We start from the raw sequence: 23,412 nt of genomic DNA, 5'->3' as shown, positions 1-23,412 counted from the left end.
GTGTCATTTAGGATCACTGTTTCCTTGTTGATTTTTTTGTCTGGAAGACCTATCCAGTGAAGTCAATGGGGTGTTAAAGTCCCCGAGTATGACTGTATTGCTGTCGATCTCTCCCTTAAAGTCCCCTAGACGTTTTTTTATAAATTTAAGTGCTTCTATATTGGGTGCATATATGTTTATCAGGGTTATATCCTCTTGCTGGATTGGCCCCTTTAGTATTATGTAATGACCTTTCTTGTCTCTCATTATGGTCTTCATTTTGAAGTCTATTTTGACTTCAATGAGTCTGATATGAGTATTGCTACCCCAGCTTTTTTTTCATTTCCATTTGCATGGAAAATTTTTCTCCATCCCTTTAGTCTCATCCTGTATGAGTCTTTTGTTCTGAGGTGGGCCTCTTGTAGACAGCATATAGTTGGGTCATGTTTTCTTATCCATTCAGCCACCCTGTATCTCTTTATTGGGGCATTTAATTTGCTTACATTTAAGGTTATTATTGAAAGATACTTATCTAGTGACGTTTTATTTCTTTATAGCTGTTTCTCATTCTCTTTATTTCTATGTCTAATTATAGCAGTCCCTTTAATAAACATTTCCTGTAATGCTGGTTTTGTAGTGATAAAGTCTTTTAACCATTTTTTGTCTGGGAAGCTCTTGATTTTACCATCCAGCTTGACTGATAATCTTGCTGGATAGAGTAGTCTTGGTTTTAGATCTTTCTCTTGCATTACCTTGAATACTTCATGCCATTCCCTTCTGGCCCATAGAGTTTCCAATGAGAAGTCAGATGATAGCCTAATGGGAGCTCCTTTGTAGGTAACAGTTGGCTTTTCTCTAGCTTCCTTTAAGATTTTCTGTTTGTCTTGGATTTTTGACATTTTAATTATGATGTGTCTGGGCATGGGCCTCTTTGGATTCTTCTTGCTTGGGATTCTCTGTGCCTCCAGAACCTGTGTGCCTTTTTCCTTGACCAGGTTAAGGAAGTTTTCTGCCATTATTTCATCAAACAGGTTCTCTAACCCCTGCTTACTTTCAACCTTCTCTGGCATGCCTATAATACGAATATTGTTACATTTTATGCTGTCCCACAGCCCCCTTAGACTGCCCTCCTGTTTTTTAATTGTTGTTTTTTTTTTGTTTTTGGGTCTCTAATTGAGTGATTTTTTCTACCCTGTCTTTTAATTCACTGATCCGATCCTCAGCTTCTTCTAATCTGCTAGTTATTCCTTCTAATGTATTTTTTATTTCTGTTATGTCATTCTTCATTTGTGACCGGTCATTTTTCATAGTTTCCAAATCATTTTTCATGCTGTTGAGCATCCTTACAATCAGTATTCTAAACTCTATACCTGAGAGGTTGCTTATCTCTGTTTCATTTGGCTCTTTTCTGGAGACTAGTTCTTTCATTTAGGGCTTATTTTTTGGTCTCCCCGTTTTGGCTAAATGTTGGGTAGATATGCTAGAATTCTAAGTCTTTTTGGGGAGTCTCTGGTACAGGCCAATGTCAGACGCAGTTTGCGACTGGCCCTGAGTATCCTGTTTGGGGCTATCAACAACCTCAGGCTTGAGGTCTCCACTGCTGGGGCTGGGTGCATTTGGACAGGTCCGAAATGCACACCAAAGTCTGCTTTTCTAAGGCCTGGGTCCCAAAACAGATCAGGCAAAAACTCAAAGCACCCTGAGGTCTGCCTCTGCCTGCAGACAGATTGATCTGATTCTCTTAATGAGCCTGAGGCAGTAGAAGCTCCACAGGGTGGGGAAGCTGGTTGTTACCAGTCTCTTAACAAGCCTCAGACTGTAGAAACTCCTCTGGGCAGGGCAAGAGGTTTCCAGCAAGTTGGGGCATTTGCTTCCCCCCTCAGGCAAAAGTCCAAAGTTCGCCTCTCTAGAAAGATGTCCCCCACATTCTGGGGGAATGACTCTCCCCAGACTCTCCCCACTCAGCTCCAGTTCACTCCACTCCCCCTCTGCCAGAGCCCAAGGTGAGTGGCTGCTCACAGAACACTGTACGATGGCTCTTTAAGCGGGGCCTGCAGTTCCAGCTGCCTCTCCCTGGCAGACAGGAACCGGCTACTTTTCACAGCCAGATGTTATGTGGGCACCTTTCTCAGTTCTGGTGCTCTTGGCTGGGAAGCCCAGCCTGGGATTTAGGCCCCAGAGTCTTCAGTGGGAACCCCCCACAGCTGAGATATCCCTCTGGACCTTCAGCTGCTGCCTGTGGGAGCCCAGCCAGCCCTCTCTCGTCTGCACTTCCCACCAGTCTCTGTGCCGTCTCCTCTTTTCCTCCTTGTTTATGAGGGTGCTCTCCAGCTCATCTTCAGTTGTTTTTCAGGATGGTTTTCAGGATGGTTTTTCTATGTTTTAGTTGTAAATCCAGATTAGTCCCGGGAAAGTGTCAGTGTAGCTTCCACTCAAGCCTGCCACCTTGGACCTCCTCTCATTCGTAACTTTTACCCCTCGATGTTTTTTTAGATTCAGCCATGGTGATAACTGGATTTCTACTTTTTCGTGGTTGTATGCCACTGAATGAATATAACTAAGAATTCTCCCCTTGGTGGACATTTAGGATATTTTCAGTTGTTTTAATATTACAAATGAAGTTAAAAAGATGCTTTAAGAAGTCCTTGCTAATAAGCCAACCAATGGTGTAAATTTGGAGGTTTAAACTAGGGAAGAGATTCTACTTCTGTTTTAGACTTTTTACATTTTTTCGCCTAATGTTTGGGATCTAACAGTAAATGTACTAATTGGATTTCTATTTACTGAATTACCTTGGTTATTTTTTCATGACTGATCTTCCTTCTGGAGAAACTTTGAAGCAACTTAAACAGAAAACGCTTAAACCAAAATAAAGATAAGTACCATGTTATTTAAGAAAACAGACTAAAAGCTACATCATCTAAGTCTATGGATATATATAGACTTTCTCCCATCCAAGATTACTATCCCCATATTACTATCATATATAAAAACATTTCTATCATATAAAAATGTTACCTTTTAGATGTTAAAAATTAATTTTTAATTGAATTTCAATCTCATTTAAGGAAAATAAAATGTAAGGTTACATACAAAACATTCATTTTAAATTTTGAAAATATTTCTTTTGAACAATAACCAGACAATAAATCTTTAGACTTCAAACAATTACACTTTGAAAACAAGATGTATAGACAGTGATGAATAGCAGAATGACAAGATATTTAGCGAACTAAAAACAAAATCAGGTGCTGAGAATGAGTTCTGACATTTTAAGATTTATGACAAATTATTTTTAAAAGACAGCTCAACTGTCTTCGTTTCAATCAATGAGGGAGGTCCTCTGAAATGCAACTACTCAATCCCTTTATCAGTGTTTGGACAAATTACTAAAATATCTAGCCCCCTATAGGCTTTACTGTATTTATAAATTGTAGTTATTGGCCTCTGCCCAGATTCAGATGTTAGAGATTAGCCCCAAAGCTGAGTCCTTATTGAAACAGATTTAGGTAGACTAACCACTGAGTCTTTCCAATTCACATTGCTGTGATCTATTGGATTTCATTGAATGAGACACATGAGGATGCTATAATAAAGACTTTGATAAAGGGTCCCTAGAGTCAAGGTGTATGCTTAGCACATCGTATTTCTCAGTCTGTAGAAGTTCTTATGTAAGTTAAGAAAATATATTCCAATCTCAGTCACACTTAGAACTGGCATCCCTGAATAAGACTGTTTCATGAGGAAATTGAGTGGCCTGTAGCCAAAGGAGGTATTGTTTTTCTTGTCGGCTCTTTGTTTTCATAAAAAGGCTCTCTGGATCTCAGAGTGTATTTGTTTCAAGATAATTCAGTTTGAATTCACTCATGCTTAGAAGTCTCCAGAAAAGCCTTCCTTCAAGTTTTGCAGTGTATGTATTATAAGCAACACATACCTGATGGATTTTGAAGTTTCATATGACATCAATTTTAATAATCAGAGCTGAGTTTTAAAAGCCTACATCATTTTGTCACATGGAATCTATAATAAATAGCAATGATGTTTTTAAAATAGTAGGAAAACTTTAATAACAAATCTTTCTTAACACTATTAAGAGGCAAATGCATAGCTATGAATTTTGGGTTGAGGGGATTCAACTTCAAATGAATTTTCCTTTAAATAAGCTTTCTAGCAGTTTAGATATGCTGCCATCAGGTGGTAGTAATATGTCACATCCATGTGGCTCCACAGATGACATTCTGCTTAAGGTCACCAGTTTACCCCACAAAGATATGTAATCATGAATGTACAGGTTTTTATACAAAAAGTAAAATAACATAGTATAACTATTTCATATCTAAGCAAAGGGTACTTTGAATGAAACTTTAGAAACAGGTATATATTGGAAGATTCCATTGAATATGTTCTCTGTTATTTATTTATTTATTTACTTATTTATTTATTTAGTAAATGAAGAGTTTTATGCCTTCCAAAAAATTAGAAAATATAGAAAAATTAAATTAAAAGCACCACATTTTATCATTCAAAGATATTTGCTAATTAACCTTTTGTTTCATTTCCTTCCAGTCTTTTTTAATATGCAGTTTTTACTATCCTTTTGTTTTTTGGAGTAGAGTTCAATGGCAGGAAAAGGTACTTACCTATATAGTAAGAGTATATATACAGCATATGTCTTTTTCAATTTTTAAAATTAAAAGGTCATGATATCTGCTTTGTGGCTTCCTAATATTCCATTTATTGAAGTTTTTCATAATTTTATGTAGTCATTTACCTATTAGTAGATAATGTGCATTTCTGGTCTTCAGTCCTCAAGAGCATTTTATCTCTGCCTTTCATCCACTGCCTATTCATTATTTCATTGAATCTATACTTGATTTTTAACACAAAAGAATTTCTAATTTATCTCTTGAGCTGCTAGATATCTTGTATTTCTTGTATTGCATTGGAAATGAAACTTCCAGGAAATTTGAACTTTAAGTTTCAATTATGAATGAAAATATGTAGTCTCTTTGTTATTATTTTCATATCATATGAATGTTTTATAATTTTATAAATTATATGCAACCAGGTACCACATATAAACATTTCAGGGCCTGTGATATTATGAGATGGAGCTATTACCTACTTTATACCAAAATAATTTTTCTTTTCTTTTTTATAGCATAGAACGCTGCATTAAAGAAATACAGTCTGAAGTTAACAAACAATGTCCAGATGTGCAGCTGCAGACAACAACTGAATGTTTTGAATGGTTAAATAACTATAATTATAATTCATCCAAATTACCTTCTATTTCCCATGGAGACTTGATAAAATTTCTCAAAACACTGGTAAGAAAAAATTCTTTGCTTTATAGTGGAGTGGGATGGGTGAACAAGGAATACAATTCATTCAGTTTCTATCTGTAAATATTTATTTTAGTGAACATATTAGCCTGTCATATCTAGGGGTTGGGGGTTGTGTTTTGTTTTGTTTCTATATCCCCAGTGTAATCCAGTGAGCTATTTGTTTTTATTTTTTTCTCTGATTTTTATTGATAAATTGAAGTTGTATGTAAATAGAGATTAAACATAACTCTTTGGTGATTTATGATGTAATGTACACCACAGAGTATATATGTACCACAATTGTTTATCAGAAAAGTTTATATTTATTACATTTTGTGTTCTCTCACTACTCATTTTCTCTGAGCTCATTATTAAGCATAATAAGATCATCATTGATTGTATCTATTAAGTAGACTTGTTTATCATTCCCTTTATTCCCAACCTGCAGGCATGTCCAGTTCTTTTCAATCAAGGCAGCAATTTTATATGAAACCACTGTTAATTGGTGGAGAATTATTACATTGGTCATTTCTTGATAGTGACCACCCTTTATGTTAAATAAGTTTTTGTAGCCTTCAATCAGAACATTTATTTTATTATTCCTGTATTTACAAGGATGGTTAGCTTGCAAAAACAGCTTCCCAAAGAAACAGCACAAGTGTTAGAAAGCAGTATTTTTGTAGCTATGGTTTTGATTTAATTTAGCGGGAAAGGGGGCACTGTTTTTGTCTAAACATCAAACATTGACTAAGGCAGATGTGGAAAATATCTTGAGGTTGTAGATGGCTTAGGGAGAAAATCAGATGAAAATAGTTTTTGGCTGTTGTTATTATTGCAGATGTCTCTTTAATGTTTACAAAGTAATAAATGGAAGAGAAAGGAAGACTATGTGCCCTGAAGCCTTATTCTTTTAAGAAAATCCTCTCATCCATTATCTCTTGAAGGTGGAGCCTTGAAGAATAAATATGGATATAGTTATTCCTTTAATTTCTATTAAGAGGCATGTGTATTGGATTTCATTAATATTGATGTAATAATGCTTTCTCATTTAATTAAAAGCAAAAGCTTTTAATTATCTTTTAATCTGTCACACGTAAGTCATTCTCTGTTCACTGCAGGGCAAAGGCCGCCTTAGTTTTGCGCAAATTCATTAGACTGATAGGCTTGTTTGAGACCTAGGATTTTTTTTGCATAATTGATCATGTTATTTTGAGGAAAGACCACATTATTAAAACAGATCCAGATTAAAATGACCTTATTATCAAGTTTTTACATGATAAAATTGTCAATCTTGGCAGCATTTTTCATACAACTACTTTTTTTCCACAGAAAATTTTCTACTTATTAATTATCTAGCTGTTTAAATAAGAAACAGAGGTCCTCATTATGGCAATTATCCTGAAGTTATTTTCAAAATTTAAGCAATCATACTAAACACATATTTTAAACCTCTGTAATCTATTATACTTTGCTTGATCAAATATTTACAGTTATTGACTGATTTAAAGAAACCCAAGATTGCAGCACTAATATGACTCACTTGCTTTATAGAATTTACTATAATACTGATGTCCTGAATTCTATCTAAGGTCATTTATTTTACAGAAGTATCAAAAGAACTAAATACATGGAGAAAAGAAGGAAGCTACAGAAAGGCCAATGCACTTTGTGGCTCTGTAGAGTGTGCATAGTGTGTGTGGGGGGGGGCAAAGAGAATGAAACTGGGGACCCATGCTGGGTTCTTCACTTTATTGTATGTGATGTTCAGAAAGTTACTTAAACATGCATTTCAGTGTCCTTATCTGTAGATTGGGATTTTAAATATCTATGCTACAGAGTTTTCATAATGAATAAGCCAGAGACTGTATGGAAAAGTATTTTTTATATAACATACTTTATAGATAATATTGGGTATTATTTATTATAGATAGAATATTAAATTAGAAATCGCAGTGCTTAGAATGACTGAAAGCAAATTCCTGGAATTTGTCTAGGAGTTGTTTCTAATTCTGAATCACGCATAATACCTGTGGTATCTTTGTCCATAAAGAATTTCAAAGCCAGCCTGATTTTATGCCACTTGAACCTCACTTCCATTTTTCTTATAATCAGCTTGTTCCCACCTAGAGAATATGCTAATTTCAGTATTAAATTAAATAGACATAATTAGGAAAATCAGCATGTAAGAGGAATGTGTACATGTAAAATTCAAAGTCCAAAAAGAAAGTAATTTTTGTCCCTTTACTATTCATAAGCACACCTACAGTTGTTTTCTTTCAGCATGGAAAGTACAAGGAATACTTCCATATCCTCTTCTGGGGAATGATTCTGACAGTACTGTTTCCCTATTTTGAGTTAGTTATTTCTTTGGAGAGAACTGAAGTATTCTCAGATTAATTTCCAAAGTAAAATCTTTCTGGACATGGCTCTCAAAAAGGAATTTAAATGAAAGTTAAAGTCTTTTAATGTATTAAATTGTATTTCTCCGGATGGCAGCTATTAGTAACCCCTAGGCACATACTATATTTAAAGGTCTCTATTTCCTATGTTCATTTGGGGTTCTATAATAATAAGTATACTCATTCAGGCATGAAAATGATCTACCAGGAACTAATTAGGGTATGATCTTGAATTTATCTTGCCTTAGGAATACAATTCAGTTGATGTTTTACTGTAGGTTTTTATTTAGAATTTTTAAGCTTCAGTTTTTATACTGCCTTGGTTATATCAGTGATGGATAACAATGAAGGCTAAGATCTATATGTGTAGAAATCTAATTGAAAATATAGTTCATCACATGAGCTCTGCAAAATTAAACAAATCATAAAGCTGACACTCTAAAATGTCTGAATTGATTAAATGTCAAATGCAAAAAAGAAAATCTTGAAGAGCATCAGAGTATTAATTTTAATTTGAAATGAATTATTATGAAATTTTATATTATTATAGAAATCATTTTTTTTTCTGTTATTCCTTTGGTTAATCACATTTCTAACATTATAATTTACTTTCATTAGCAAGCTTTGTTGAAGAATGAACAGAATCAAGAAGAAATTATACTGGATTTACTTTGGGACCTCTCCTGCCAGAGCAGCATTTTGTTTCCATCAACTCTAAGTGGAACATCTTTCCACTTCCTCTCTACGGCTTCTCTTCATTCTGTTGAAGATCATTCCTCTATCGATGTCAAGTCTATATGGGATGATATAAGACTACATCTTCGACGCTTCTTAGTGAGCAGATTACAAAGCCATAATGAAGTAAACAATTCGCAGCAAAAAATTTTGTTGAAAACTCAGTGCATACAACAACTCTTGTTTCTTTATCCAGAATCAGAAGTTATAATCAAGTATCAAAACATACAGAATAAACTGTTGGCTAAACTTCTGCAGAGCTGCTTTCCTTCTTACAGCAGAGAATCAAATTTAGATGTAATGGTTCATGGATACCAAAGTACAATGCTTAAGTTATACTCAATGATAAAAGAGGATTTTAACACACTGCATGAAATTTTAGCTCCATCCTCAACAGTGAAATTCATTAAAGAAACTTACCTGGATACTGTTACAGAAGAAATGGCAAAATTTCTTGCATATTTTTGTGAGCTGCAGTTCAGAGAAAGTGCTGCCCGTGTGATTAAAACAAGCAAGAGCTCCAGCAGGCATAGAGGAGCAGTGCATGCTTTGGGTTAGTGTTTTTTAAAATTTCTGTTTGGCATAACTTTTAAGCCTTTTGATATTTTCACTTTTCTAACATTTTTCTATTTGGTTAAACCTAATTGCAAACTTGAAGATAAATAAGAAAATAAATGTTATGAAATATTATAGTATACATTTCTCATATGCATTCTTTTTTCTGTAAGTATAGTGATAGAAGTGTTTTCTTTCCTGTTATTTAAATTATTAAAGGTAATGGAAATGTAAGTCAAAAATATTGCCAATAAGAGTTTCAGTTTTTATATTGCATAAATTTTTTGGTGAAACTGTGTGCATGTGTATATGTACATATGCATATAAACACATGCATATATATGTATATATACATACGAACACATGCATATATAAATGTGTGTGTGTGTGTGTGTGGGTATACACATACACACACACACACACACACATATATATGATGGCAAATTTAACCCCTTGTATCTTCCAAAGCTGAAGTATTATTAGGTAAAAACAAATGTCGGAAATTTGTTGAAATTTGCATTAAGTAAAATTGGATGTATAAAATTACTTCAGTCAGCCAATTCCAGTAAAAAGCTATTATGAAATAGTAATTATAAAATTATATATTATAATTGGTTATGGAGGCATACATTTTAACTATAGTTGACTTAAAAATCTATAAGAATATATACAAATAAAAGATGATTTGAAAATTGCTAATTTTATTTAAAAAATAAAGGTAAAGGAAAGAAACTATTGTGATGCAATAAACTATTTCCTGTCATCATTTAAATTTCCCACCAGTGGAGAAAAATCAAGGTAAAAAAAAATAATTATTTTGAAAATTATGATTAGACATGCTTTTACATAAAATTCAGGTATATTTCTAAATAGTTCATAAACTATATTTTTTAAGTATTTGAAAATTATCACTTGGTGAATTACTATCTTTGTCTTGATAATCACTTTATAACAAATTTATGTAGCTCACTATATTTTTACTTACCTTCCTTAGTAAAATGCAAGAACACCAAATTACTTTGATATATGAATTTTCAAATAATTTAATGTTTTCTCTTGAAATTTTTTATTTCCCTCCAGAAATTGTATCACATCAGAGAGCTGCATCAGCCAATTTTAGGCTATGGCAGAACACAAAGTAGGTTAATTTAGGAACAGTGCAATTTTGCTCAAAGGGAATAGATTTTCATTTTAATTGTCAACACAAATTTTAAATGCATTACTTGAGTGTACTTATTTTCTAAAATGTTTATATTCTCTGAAAGAATTTTTGCTTACTTATAAAGTGTTTTCAATGTGAAAGTTTTATCTGCGCTAGATATAGTTTATAACAGAAGAAAAAATCCATATGGTTGAAAATATGTGTAAGTTGCTATGGAGTTTTTAAGGCTGATATTGAGGTGTTTGCCCATTTGTGAGAGAAAACTACGTGTGTCGGCTTTAATACCAAAATTTGAAACATTTTCCATAATTCCAGATGCACTGATCTTTCTCAAGCTCCTTTATCTGAACTTTGGTATAAATCACTTGTTACATGAATGAGTTCCATATGTCAGTCACTGTACTAAGTACATTACAGTCCTTATTATCCTAATTTTATAAACAAGGCAAGAAGCTTAGATTAACTTGCCCTGGATCATGTTGTATAGAGGCAGGATTCATATGGAGGTCTTCATGTCTGCAAGACCCATGTTATCAACCACGATGCTATTGGAACTTTCCTGAAAGTGTATAACTAAGTGCTTGTCATTTGTAAAAGAAATTTTAAACAGTACTGTTTGGGTGGGCTACCTGAAATAGATTCAGTTCAGCTCCATGGGCACCTACCAAACGTAAGTCATTTAGCAGCTACCATGTTTATGGTTCTGAGCTAGACACATTAAGGGAAAGAAAACTAAATGAGTAATTGCTGCTAGTGCTGTAATGCCAACCCAGCTCCAAATTGATCAACATTACTAATGTTTCACCCAATGACCAAATTTTATTTAGTAAGGAAATGCAGTTTAAGATGAGCAAAATTATAACAATTTATTCATATTTATTAATAAAAATTATAATAATTTATATTAATATTTGAATAAAATCTAGATTGGTTTGAATGAGTGGTGTGGTATATTATATTATCTTTAGTATATGTCTATATCTTTATGTTCACCAAGTCTTTGATATTTTGTCTGAAACTATAGAATGACATTCCTTAAGTAATAATAGTTAACATTTATTGAGTTAGACATTGATGTACATTATCACATTTAACCCTTCATTATCTCATCTAATCTACTCAACAAGGTAGATACCATTATTTATCATCTGCATTGTATAGTGAGGAAACTAAGGCATAGAGATATTAAGTAATTCTCTCAAAGTTCCAGAATAAAGCCAGGATTCAGACTCAGGTCTTTCGTACTCCAGAGGCCTTACTCTATGACTGTGTTCTACTGCCTAAAAGAACAGAACAGAAACAGCACATTCCATTAAAAACACTGTTCTGTGTGCTAACTCTAATTAGCATCATCATTGTTTACTTTTCTCTAAACAATCTTACACTCTTCTCATTTAAAGACTATATAATGCCTGTTTGCTTATAATTCCTATTTTGTGATCTATCGATACATCTTAAGCAGGCCTGGTAGGTATGCAAGCCTTAAAAAAGGCGTATTGAGATTTCAAGGTATATTGAGACATAATTAACATCTAACATTGTGTAAGTTTACGATGCCCAATGTGTTAATTTGATAAACTTATACATTGGGAAATGGTTACCACTGTAACATTAGCTAATATCTCCATCACATGACATAATTAGCATTACTTTTTAGTGGTGAGGAGAACATGGAAGATTTACTCCCTTAACAGCTTTCAAGTATATAATATGTTATTGCTAACTATAATCATAATTCAGTACGTTTGATACCCAGAACTTACTCATGTTCTAACTGGAAGTTTATTAAACCAACATCTCTTCTTTTTACCATCCCCTAACGCTTGGTAACCAACGTAATACTCTCTGTTTCTGCAAGTACACTTTTTTTAGATATCACATATAAGTGATTTCATACAGTATTTGTCATCTGACTTATTTTGCTTAGAATAATGCCTTCAGGTTCCATGCATGTTGTTACAAATGGCAGGATTTCCTTCACATGCTGAATAATACTCCTGTGTTTGTTTGTGTGTCTCTCTGTGTGTGTCTATTTCACACACCTTTATTCATTCATCTGTAGATGGACACTTAGTTTTTCTCTATATTTTGGCATGTATGGCCCTTATTATGTTGAGGTATATTTCTTTTATATTCATTTTGTTGAGAGTTTTTATCAGGAAAGAATGTTGAATGCTTTTTATCCATCTATAGAGACGATCATGCGATTTTTATTTTTCATTCTATTAATGTGTTGTATCACACTTATTGATTTGCATATGTTGAACCATCCTTGCATCCCAGGGATAAATCCTTCTTGATCATGATGTATGATCCTTTTGATGTGCTGTTGAATCCTGTTTGCTAATATTTTGTTGAGCATTTTTGTGTCTGTGTTCATCAGGGTATTGGTCTGTAATTTTTAGAGTCCTTATTTGACTCCGACATCAGGGTAATGCTACCCTCTTAAAATGAGTTTGGGAATGTTTCCTCCTATTCAGTTTTTTGAAAGAATTTGTATACTCGTCTTAATGAGTTAATGTCCATCTGTTTATGCTTATATCTACCGTGTTCTCAGTGAGCTAGACAATTTGGACATACTGAATCTTTAATTGACTCTGATTTTTCAGTAAATTTAAAATTTGTTGTTCTTCCCTGAGTGATCTGTAAATTATCTACCTACACGTATGTATAAACATGCATGTTTATATTATAGTTATATACATAGAATATTATTTGAGCATCAAAAATAACAATTGCCACTTACTATTTTGTATAAGGTTGTACATGTGAGTTCATTTAATCTTCTGACCAGCTCTTCATATTTTTCATATTTTAAATATGAAAACTGAGGCTCATAAAGGCAAATATTTTCCAAGGCCACACAGCTAATAATCCACATTTTCTTTTCTGATTTTAACATTTCTGTGTTCTACCTCACTCAGTGTTTGGGCTTTTCTTTTTTATTGACAATGATTCATAAGCGACTCATGATTTGCTTTGCTTATTAATGCAGAAACTGACTAGACACAGCTTTTATGCTAGTTTATTTTATTTTACCAGCTCTCCTTTCTGGTAGTGGTGTTCACCTGAGCACCTCAGGGTGACTTTGACCTGCAACCATGTAGCTGGATGTTGATTCAGGCTCTCCTGTACATGTATTTAAAATATGGTGACAATCTTTCTATTTTCCTGTGGTCAAGTATCAGACAATTTTATTTACATATAAGCTTATCCTTGATTTAAATTAAACAGTTTGGCATTATATAGTAACCTATTTTTCCCTTTATGTTCATGTGATTTTGAATGTTTTATTTTGAGGGGAGCATGTGCTATTTTAGTATTATAATACATTTAGAAGTATATAACTTGTATATTTTATTATTTGAGGAAGATGATAAAATAATGCTAATATAGGTATTAGAGAATCTTCGCAATTTGGTGATCTAACCTAGAAAAGAACATTGTTATCTTTACAGATACTCTTTCTACGAAGTTTCTAGAGTGATTTAAGAACCATGATATTCTCAATAACTCTGGTTTTATTAATCCATATTCTTATATTTCTCTAATAAGTTTTCAGGAAAATTATCATTTTATTAAGGTTTCTGCTACACTTTTTTTAAATTTATAAGGCTTTAAAGTAAAAATAAACAGCTTTCAAAAAGCTAGCAGTTTGCATTTAGCGTTGTGATATAATCTGATCTGTCATTATCTGGGAAGTCAGATCCATATTTACACACGTACTGGTGTCATTTACCTTTCAGGAGAATAGTGCCATTTTTATATTGTAACATTCTTTTGTCTGTATTTGAAGTGGTTCAGTGACCAAATTACTTCAACTTTTAAAATTGTATTTTATTTAGATTTAAGAAAAGTTATTGTTACATTTCTCAGTGCTTTAAAGAGAGTATTATTTATGTGCAGTAAATTTCAGTGAAATAAATCCTTTGTATTTTAATATGAAACGATGTAATTAGGATAAATTTCATGGCCCCCTGTACATCTATCTTATTCTGACTTTTTTTTTTTGAGGTATTGTTTGCTTGAAAGAGAAAGACTTAAGAGAATATGATACGTGCCTTCACTGTTTGGAAGGTGGAAAATTCGGCAGTGGGTGAGGGGTTAAAACCGAGTGGCCTCTAAAGCCTCTTGCATTTCACAGCCCCTTGCTGCTTTGCTTAGGAAGATTGGGGGTGGTTGGAAACAGAATCCATCTGAGGATGAAAAGATCTTTAAAGGTAAAAAAAAAAGCCCTCAAACCAAAATAAAGGTAATTTTTTTTTTTTTAAACCACAAATCGGATTTTTTATTTGCCAACATTAAAAATCTAAATTTTAAACAGATTCTTGGACGGGGAGTTCATATTTTGTACAACTTTAGCACCTGCCTCAGTAGCTTTTCCAGAACTGCTCCCATGAAGCTCCATGAGTCTCTAATTCAAACTTGGGCTTCTTCAGCATTTTTATTTTTCTAAGAGACATAATGGAGCGGCTAAATAGATTGGCAAGCCTATGTCTTTTCCAATGCTCTCTGAAATCAATTTATTGGCCATTTTTTTAGAAGTCATTTGTCTGTTCCTCTCAGGTCATGATTTCCATCATCTTCTTCCAGATTTGGCAGACCTGCTGATGCTGAGCATTAGAAATGTTTGAATCTGATTGTTGAGATTTTTAGCAAAGCCAACATAGAATAGATGAAGCAAATAACCACCAGTACCCTTGACATCAACATGAGCTTTAATCATGGTCTGCCAGTTTTTGACCATGGATCTCATTTTAGTCATGGGTAAGATCCATGCCATGGAAATTAGAGTCAGGCAGTTTTTGCCCTGAACATCTTCAGTAATTTGCTTGACTTTCCTAAGTACAACTTTATCATTCTGCAAATCATCTAGGCACACTCAAAAACACTACCCTTGAGATCATTAGATGCAATTTTGGTTCCTTGAGTTCTTGTGACCAGTGTTTTTCCAATATTTCTTATATTGAACATAGCTAGTGCTTTCACATCATACCAATCTTTCTTAGAAAATGGATCAACCATTTCTTGGCTCCCTTTTTGCTGCCTTTTTGTAAGGTGCTTATTTTTTTCCCCCACTTTGTTTTATTTTTTAATTTTTTAAAATTTATCTTTCTTGTAGAAAGTATTACAGATATCCCCTTTTTGCCCCACTGACGCCTTCTACCTCATTCTTGCCAACCACCCTGGTGCTGCTCAGAGAGCCAAAAGCTAAAGGTAGAATTCTTGACTAGGGAGATACAGATCACCGTTGGAAAGTAGGCCAGTCAAAAATCACCCTATTTCTCTCTTACTCTTCAAGTAGCTCCAACTATCTGAGTGATGATCTTAAGGAAAGGTAGAGTCGCACATTGAGACCAGCATGCAAAATGCATACAAAAAGCATTTGTATGAGTATTGTTACAGAAGAGACCCAGCCTCCTAGAAGGACACCACATCTCTTCACCCTGTTGTGCTGCTGAGACAGAAGTAAAGATCTCTTTTAGATCTCGGACGAAAATTACACTTGTTACTAGTAGTAGAAGCTGACATTTCAAGTAATACAAAATCATAAATGGAGAAAATACTAATGAGAGAAACTAATCTTTATTCAGTTATCACTAATTATTTTAAAACAATAATATAGTTTCATTTTTTTTTACTGTAGCATTGCTGAAATAGTAATTGTTGATTAACTCCCCTCTACACCTTCACTGTATTATCATAACTGCTATTTTTAAGGGAAATACTGGTGCAGTTCTTGTTTACAATTAACTTACTTGCAGAAAGTGAAAAATGCCCTTGATTGGGAGTCAAGGTTACTAGTTCTGAATCATCCACCCCCTTGTCTTCTAACCTTAGATAAGTCATTTAACCACTTTGACTTTTTCTAATAAGATAAAAGGGTTTATAGTAGGTAATATCTAAGGACCTTTTAACTCTTAACTTTTTCTGACTCTGTAAGTGACATTGAAATCATTCCACAACCAGATTTTATGCCTACAATTTGTCATTTGAAAGTGCCACATTTATTTTCTCTGCTGACAGTACAGATGTATTAACTGGCGAAGCATGTGGCTTTGAATGCCACAGCAGCAGATAGGAAAGCCTTCTTTAGACTTTTCTTACCCAAGTGTAACTTGAAAATAACAATATTAAAACTGCCCACCTCCTGTGGTTGCATTTTTTTATGAGGGTAGGGGGTGAGGAGGGAGGGGGGTGATGAAGCAAAAACAGGAAGTGGAGTCTCTCAGCTTACAGATGAAGCTATTTCTAGTAATTTTTTAGGGGGTTCCCTTTTGGTCCTACAACCAAGTGTTTTTGTTATGTTTTATTTTTAGTTCCAATTTTTATTTTTTGCAGGGGAATTTTTAATCAGACAATTGAAAATTGAGATCACAGGCAAGAACTAGAAATGCAATTATTATTCTGTCTTGTTGATTGAAAAGAAATCCATAGGCCTTTTCTCTGGCATGCAAGGCAGGGATTTAATAATGACTTGTGTTTTGGCCTGGGAAAGAATCAGCTCATTTCTGCAAGGCTGTAGACGATAGGCATAGATAATTCTTTTTCCCAAAAAGCATCTCTGGATCCATGCAAATCCCTGTTTAAGTACAAAAGGAAAGACTCAGAGTTAGGCCTATAAAGCATGGGAAGAGTGATCTTATCCTATGAGTCTGCGAATAAGAATTTCACAAGCCATATTATAATGAAACAATTATACATGTTAAAATTATTTTAAAATAATTTTAGGGTCGTCCCCCCCCCAGTATATAAAGAAAGTAAAAAGTGATGATTTGGGTTTTGGCATAATTGATGCTAAAGCCTCTCCTCCTACCAGTTGTGTTACATGGCATATTCAGTGCCTTCTCGAGCCTCTCTTAGAGTATGCTAGGACCACCATGCCATTTGCAGGGGGAAGAGGGCTTGTCTTTCCTTTGTCTGAGCCAGAAGGGCGTTCTCTATTCAGTCGGATTCCTTTTTGTACTGCCAATCTCTCCACAGTAGAAGTGCACAATGTGAGTCATTGGGGTGAGGGTAAAAATTAAAACTATTCATTTTTATTTCATCCTCTGTATAGTAGGCAGGGCACATTCTTCGTGCCATTTAATACACTGTTTTCTGTGTTAAAAGTCATCCCCAGCCATTCTGATTCTTGAGTTTTGATAAGGGACAAATAGCTTAGGTTTTATTTTGCAGGAAACACTTGAATAAAGTATATACTTTGCAAAGGATGCTACTTAAAACTTGAATTCAACATTAATTTTTGTTAATGTTTTCCCATTGATCACCTTCATTTTTCCTTATTTGTTTACAAATATATAAGGTCACTTATGTAATAGATACTGTTGTTAGGTATATTTTATTCGCCATGCACCTTGCTAAGCACTTTATGCACCAGTATGCCGTTTGATTCTTGCCATATCTTTGAAAAGTTGGATATTACCGCTATTTTCTAGATACAGAAACTGAGGTTGGACAAGTTAAGGAGCTTGCCTAACGTCCCACCTGTAGAAAGTGCCTTGGCTGGTATTCAAATCCATTTCTGAATTATAACCCGGCTTATTCTCTTAACTACTGTGACTGCCTTTTGCTAAATAAATTCACTTGTAAGATAAAGAATCCTTTTATAATTGGAAGAGTAATTCTGATTTTAGCCATAGATCCTGATTTTTGAAGAAGGGTTTAAGGCTCTTATTCTTAGAGACGCGAGTAAGCTGCTTACAGTTAAGTTTTGTTAAGAATTAAAGTAAAAGTAAGTTACTGAACTAGTTGAAGTGATTTTTGCTAGGTTCGAGATCCTTTTCATGATTAATTAGTAACACCGTTATGTTTGCAAGATGCTTCCACAATTTAGTATTTGACTTATCTTTGCCGTGTAACCACTCTGAAATTAGAGAGTGCAGCAAATCTAGTTCTTGTTTTATGGGTGAAAAAACTAAGGCATTTGGCTAGTTAACAATCAAATTTGAGACAGAACTAAGAAGTCTCTTCCTACTGTATTTCAATGCCTCATAAGAAAATAAGTAAAAAGTCTAACATTAGAATGTTCTTTCACTAAGGAATTGATGGTGTTTTTAAGTTCTTTTTGTTAAAGGTTGTATAATCTGTGAAAATTATTTTTTTGATTAAAAACTATGAGCAAAATGACTGAACGTGTATATGTATGAGAGGAGGGTGTATGGTATATGCTTGAGTAGATATGTAGATATGCATAAGTAGATATGCATAAGTGCACATTTTTTTATTTACCTAAAACATTTTCTGCTGCATGAACTCTATTTTTCAGACCCAATTATTCACCGTTAAATGTTATGAAGTCTTTAAGTTTTTGTCCCAAAGACAGTAGGGTAAGAAAGATGGAACATGTATTTTGTAAGAGAGAAAGTGGATATAATTTAATTTGAGTAATATTTTTGCTTCCATGCAACGACGGTTAGCAAGTACTAAATTACACTCAATTATTGACTTCCTCCCTCTTTAGAACACCTGTGTGTTCTTCCTAAGGGTGGGAAGAATATTTCACTTGTTCCATCCTCTAATGATGACATCAAATACTAAGGATGATCGATTAAAATGACTCACAGTTTGGTTTCTCATGAGTGATCATTAGATCAGTTTGAGATCTATCTATCTTATTAACCATTCAGTGACATTTTTAAAACTGAAAAACTAAAAAAAATAATAATAAGGATTAAGATACTGAGATTTTATAATCATATTTTTCACCTGGAAAAAGAAATTGTTTAAAACTATAAGTGATATATTAACAACAGAATAAAAATTATTGCAAAAGCTTATTGAAAAATTTAGAATAAAATTATTCTAATAGTGAACAGATTTACTTTGCAACTATTCTATATTGAAAAAAGAACATGAACAAGTGATATGCATGAGGTTGCTGCAAGCTATAGGTCATATTCTATAGAAAGCAAGTTGCTAACTGGCAATGGAACATTCCTAAAACTTTTCTGAATTCTGCTTACCTCTGTGAAATTTATTTGTTACCCTATATCTTGAATTTATAAATTCATGAATATAAAAGTAAAGAATAATTCTTAGTTCTGTTGTTTTATATAAAAACATTTATAGGTTTTTATGTTACATGTCATGAATCCCTAAATTCTTGTTTAATATAGGGTGGGGCAAAAGTAAGTTACAGTTGTTCATTAATAATGCAAGAATACACTCTGTGTTTCACTTACAACTGTAAACTTAATTTTGCCCTACCCTGTATGGTCATTTTCCAATGGACTACATATTATAGTGTTCAATATTGTTTAATTAACATGTTTTTCTCCTCAAGTTCTCAGAAAATGTAATATGTGGCTTCTGGTTGTTATACTATTATTCAGTTATTCGAACCCAAAATTTTTTTCATAAGTGTTCAAGAACAAAAAGGTTAAAAAGCAAACAAACATTGGTAAGATTCCTTTAAAAATGGAATCTTTTTAACTGGAGACTGAGAATTTGAAGGGTTGATCCAGCATGGCAGCATTCTTCATTAGAAAAATCAACTTGGAAAATGTACATTATGATAGAACATTTTCACTGTCATTATACATAAGTAAGAAAATCTTTGACCATCAGTGTTACATCTATGAAGTCAAATATTTGGTATAAAACATCTTTTTCCTCAAAGTAGTTGTCATTTAACATCTCCATCTATTTTTTTTTAACTCAAGAAATCTGTGTCTTTGACTCCTGGGACTGTTAAAATTCTTTATCTAAAGTGGCATTTTCTGAGTATGGACTAATCTCTCTGTACAGGGATTTATACAGGAGAAACTGCTGGTAGCTTTGAGATTCAGACCAATCAATCCCCACACATAGAAATAGAAAATAATTCTTAGCTTAGAGTAAAATATTCAAAAGTCATAATAGATTTCCAGTCAGAAATCCCTTTGCTTCTGTCCTTCTTAAAATTGAATTTCTATTCCTTTGTTTATACATGTATTTTTAATTTGCGTTTAGTCTAACCAAAACATTCATAAGAACTTTTATGGTTGGGCTATCCGAATGGAGATTATGTAAGGAAATGAACAATTATTGAAAATGATGTACATTATATTGCCTCAGTCTAAAGCAAACCCGATCCATGTCTGATTTTGAAATTTCTTCTCCACATTGAGTAAAAAGCATAAAGCCCTTGCTTATTATTTAGATAAATGTAGTTTACCCTATTACTAGTTTAATCATAACAGAACAATAGGAAATACCAAGTTAGCAGATAAGAGCTAGTGAGAGATGAGACTCTAATAAGGTTTTGTAATTATGATGACAATGAAATATAAAGGACTAAATAATTTGAATTTTTGATATTTTAGATTTCTGTAACATGATATACTGAGCTGATTTTAGAATAACCGCATTATATTGTTTGTCCTCCAAGGTACAAATTACTTTAAGTTTAAAATTCAGTATTAGCATTTCCATTAGCAAAAAAATAACAGTGCTGATTATAATAATTACTGGAGTAGACACTGAGGTTTGAGAAATAATCTATCCTGAAAAGAAGAGAGAAATTACCTCCAAATTTTATGACGATCGTCAGAGAAAGTTATATTATAAAATTGTTTTATAGTGCCTTCCTATACCTTTTTTCCAGATCATACTGAAATCAGTTATAATCATCATTTTAATGCTCTTTTCATAGGACAATAAAATCATAACCCTTCAGCTGTTTGAAGAGGGTGTACTTTTAATGGGTATTTTTCTTGCCCTTTTTCTCAGCCATGGTTTCAAAAGCCATAAAGTTCACAGTTATTGGTACATGGGTCTAGTCGGTGGAGCCTGGACCCTGAAGACAAGTAGGAAGATATAGCAATCACAGCCCTTTTGAAGATTTAATAGCTAGGATTTAATGTGGAATCAGTATGTAAAAATGAGAATATTCCTTGTTCAACTTTATAGACAAGAAATTACTGCACACATTTGGTTGAAGCCTATGTTTAGTCAGCCCCTCTAAAGAGACTTGTGTTGTCTTTATTGAGCTTGAGCAGTTGGCCTTAATATTTCATTATTTGGATTAAACATATGCAAATTTATACAAGTTTTCTATGTTTATTGATGAGTGATAATGTTGTTTTTGCCTTATTTCTTTGACATATACAGTAGAGAACAAAATATAAAGCACTTGTAGGGATTTGAGTTACAAAAAGTGCATACTTTCTTGACATGACTATTAACTGAAAACAAGTACTAAATACAAAATTTAGTGAAGGTCACTCAGTCATGAATCAATGTGTATTTGTTTTTTATTTTTCATTAAATTTTGATAATGTGCCAAGGTTTCTGGGACACAAAAAGAAAAGCTGAAATCAGACAGATGTTTGAAAGCATTAAATACCCTGATAAGGTTTGCATCCTGTGGTTTTCTCTGCTATCCTGATAGTCCTTTAAGGTTCTGTCATTTTCAATCAACAGAGAGTACATGTGATCAGTATATCTGATAAACTTGTCAATGCCTCTTTAAAGCGGGATTCCCCAACCTATTCAATTCAGACCCTACCGCTTCATTTCAAGTATCATCTTGATAAGACAGAGCTATGTCACAGGCATCTGTGTATAGCCAGCTCAGTCTACAACTAATTTGTGCAGGAAAAAATTAAATCAGGAGGTAAATTATTTCATGATTGCTCATTCCCAACAGAGTTGGGCATCATTCTGAAGAAAATATCAAATAATTGGTTTCAGGCCGTGTCAGACACATGCAATTCCCTTCTCTAATGGCTGTGTGTGGCAGCAGCAGGCCTCAGGGGTCAGCAAAGCACTGAAATAGCTTAGTGCCAGGCACTGCAATAGAGAGACGGAGCACATAGGAAATGAAGTGGCAGCAAGTACAATCCATAGGGGAAATGTGCTTCACTTGGAGTTTAATATATCGGTTCGGAACCTGGCAGGAAGCCATGCAACAATTGTTTACCTTTTCGTCAGCATCTGCATCTGTTCTGTTTTGTAAACAGCACTTAACTCTCAGTCGGTAAATGGTGGAATCAATAATAACTGTTAGGGGATTTCCTTTCCCCCTCCCCCTTTTTTATATCCTATAACAAATGTACGCTACAAACAATGTTTGCCTTAGATTAACAGGAAACAGACATTAACAGGGTCAAAGGGATTTGGTTGGGAACATTTTATAGCTTCTTAGGTTTACAGTAATTATATCTGTGTGATTTGAATGTACTTTGTAACCTATCCAAATTAAACTGTTAAAAAAATGCTAGCAAGCAGTAATGAAGATGATTTTTTATAATTATCTTAAGTACTGTTTATAGAAAACTGCCGGCACTGTTTGTAATAATTTAGTTCTGTGCAATATTGTATATTACAGCTGCTATGCAGAAATATTAAGTTGCCTTTTTCAGTTTTAGGAAATTAGTGATTATATCCAGCAGCACTAATTATTTTAAGCATACAGTTATTAAAAAAAAATTACACACCACAGTGAGACATAAAAAAGGGTTTATCTGTGACTAGTGGCTATAAAACTAAATATATCATTAGTAAATGCAAAAGAAAGAATAACACTACTTCTAAGTTCACTGTCTTCAGGGACCCAAGTAGATTTATGCTGTCATAAATGCAGGATTGTTACAGTAGTTATGGCATCACTTAAAAGTGAGTATCACCAAGATCAGAGGAACACATTATTGCTAATGGGATTTATGCGCGCATCTCCCTATGTACTACTTTGAAAATTTCCTCCTTAAAATTTCCCTGTACACAATTGCTAAGTTGCCTTGTTTTTACTTTATAAAACTACTTCGTATCTCATTTAACCCAAACCCAATTTCTTCTTCTGTTTTCACTTATCTAATAAGCATTAAATCTTGAGCTTTCCATTAGTTTTTCTCATTGCATGAATTCTTTAATCTTTCATTAGGTTACCATAAACCACAAATAAAATTTGGGTCACTTTGTTGAGATTTATATTCTTCTCTCTTTTTTTTAATCTTATACCTCTAAGTGTTTGTTATGAATTTTACAATTTTCTTGGCAATCATTTTGCTGTTTCACTTATCTAAATTATTTTGCCCCACACTTTTTGGTAGTTTTTCATATTTTTATTAAATAGACTTAATTAGAAATGAGAGTTTGGAAATCTGGATAATACCTTTCGTAACTCCTCTCAAGATGAGAGAGTACTTTGACTTCATTTTTTTGACTGTACATGTTAATCATCTGTTTGGCATGCTGTCACTGTGTGTGATTAGTTAACTGGTCATAATATACACACAGATGAACTGCGTGTACATTGTAAATTCCTGGTTAT

At 33.5% G+C, this 23,412-nt stretch overlaps 1 protein-coding gene across 3 annotated transcripts in view; it reads left to right on the top strand.

Moving 5' to 3' along the window:
- KIAA0825 (KIAA0825 ortholog) overlaps window positions 1-23,412 on the top strand; it is a 322,549-nt gene that overhangs the window by 42,561 nt on the left and 256,576 nt on the right. For all 3 annotated transcript variants that reach the window (XR_015714258.1, XM_016216140.2, XM_016216139.2), the window contains 2 exons: window positions 5,141-5,309; window positions 8,324-8,993. Coding sequence is in view for 2 of the 3 variants with exons in the window: in XM_016216140.2 (XP_016071626.2) it covers window positions 5,141-5,309; window positions 8,324-8,993 (839 nt within the window). In the remaining variant the exon portion in view is untranslated. The remainder of the gene's footprint in view (window positions 1-5,140; window positions 5,310-8,323; window positions 8,994-23,412) is intronic.

Source organism: Miniopterus natalensis, chromosome 3, assembly GCF_054644295.1.
Source record: "Miniopterus natalensis isolate mMinNat1 chromosome 3, mMinNat1.hap1, whole genome shotgun sequence".
NCBI classification, from domain to species: Eukaryota; Metazoa; Chordata; class Mammalia; order Chiroptera; family Miniopteridae; genus Miniopterus; species Miniopterus natalensis.
Note: the sequence above shows the minus strand (reverse complement) of the source record. Positions and strands in the feature narration are given on the sequence as shown.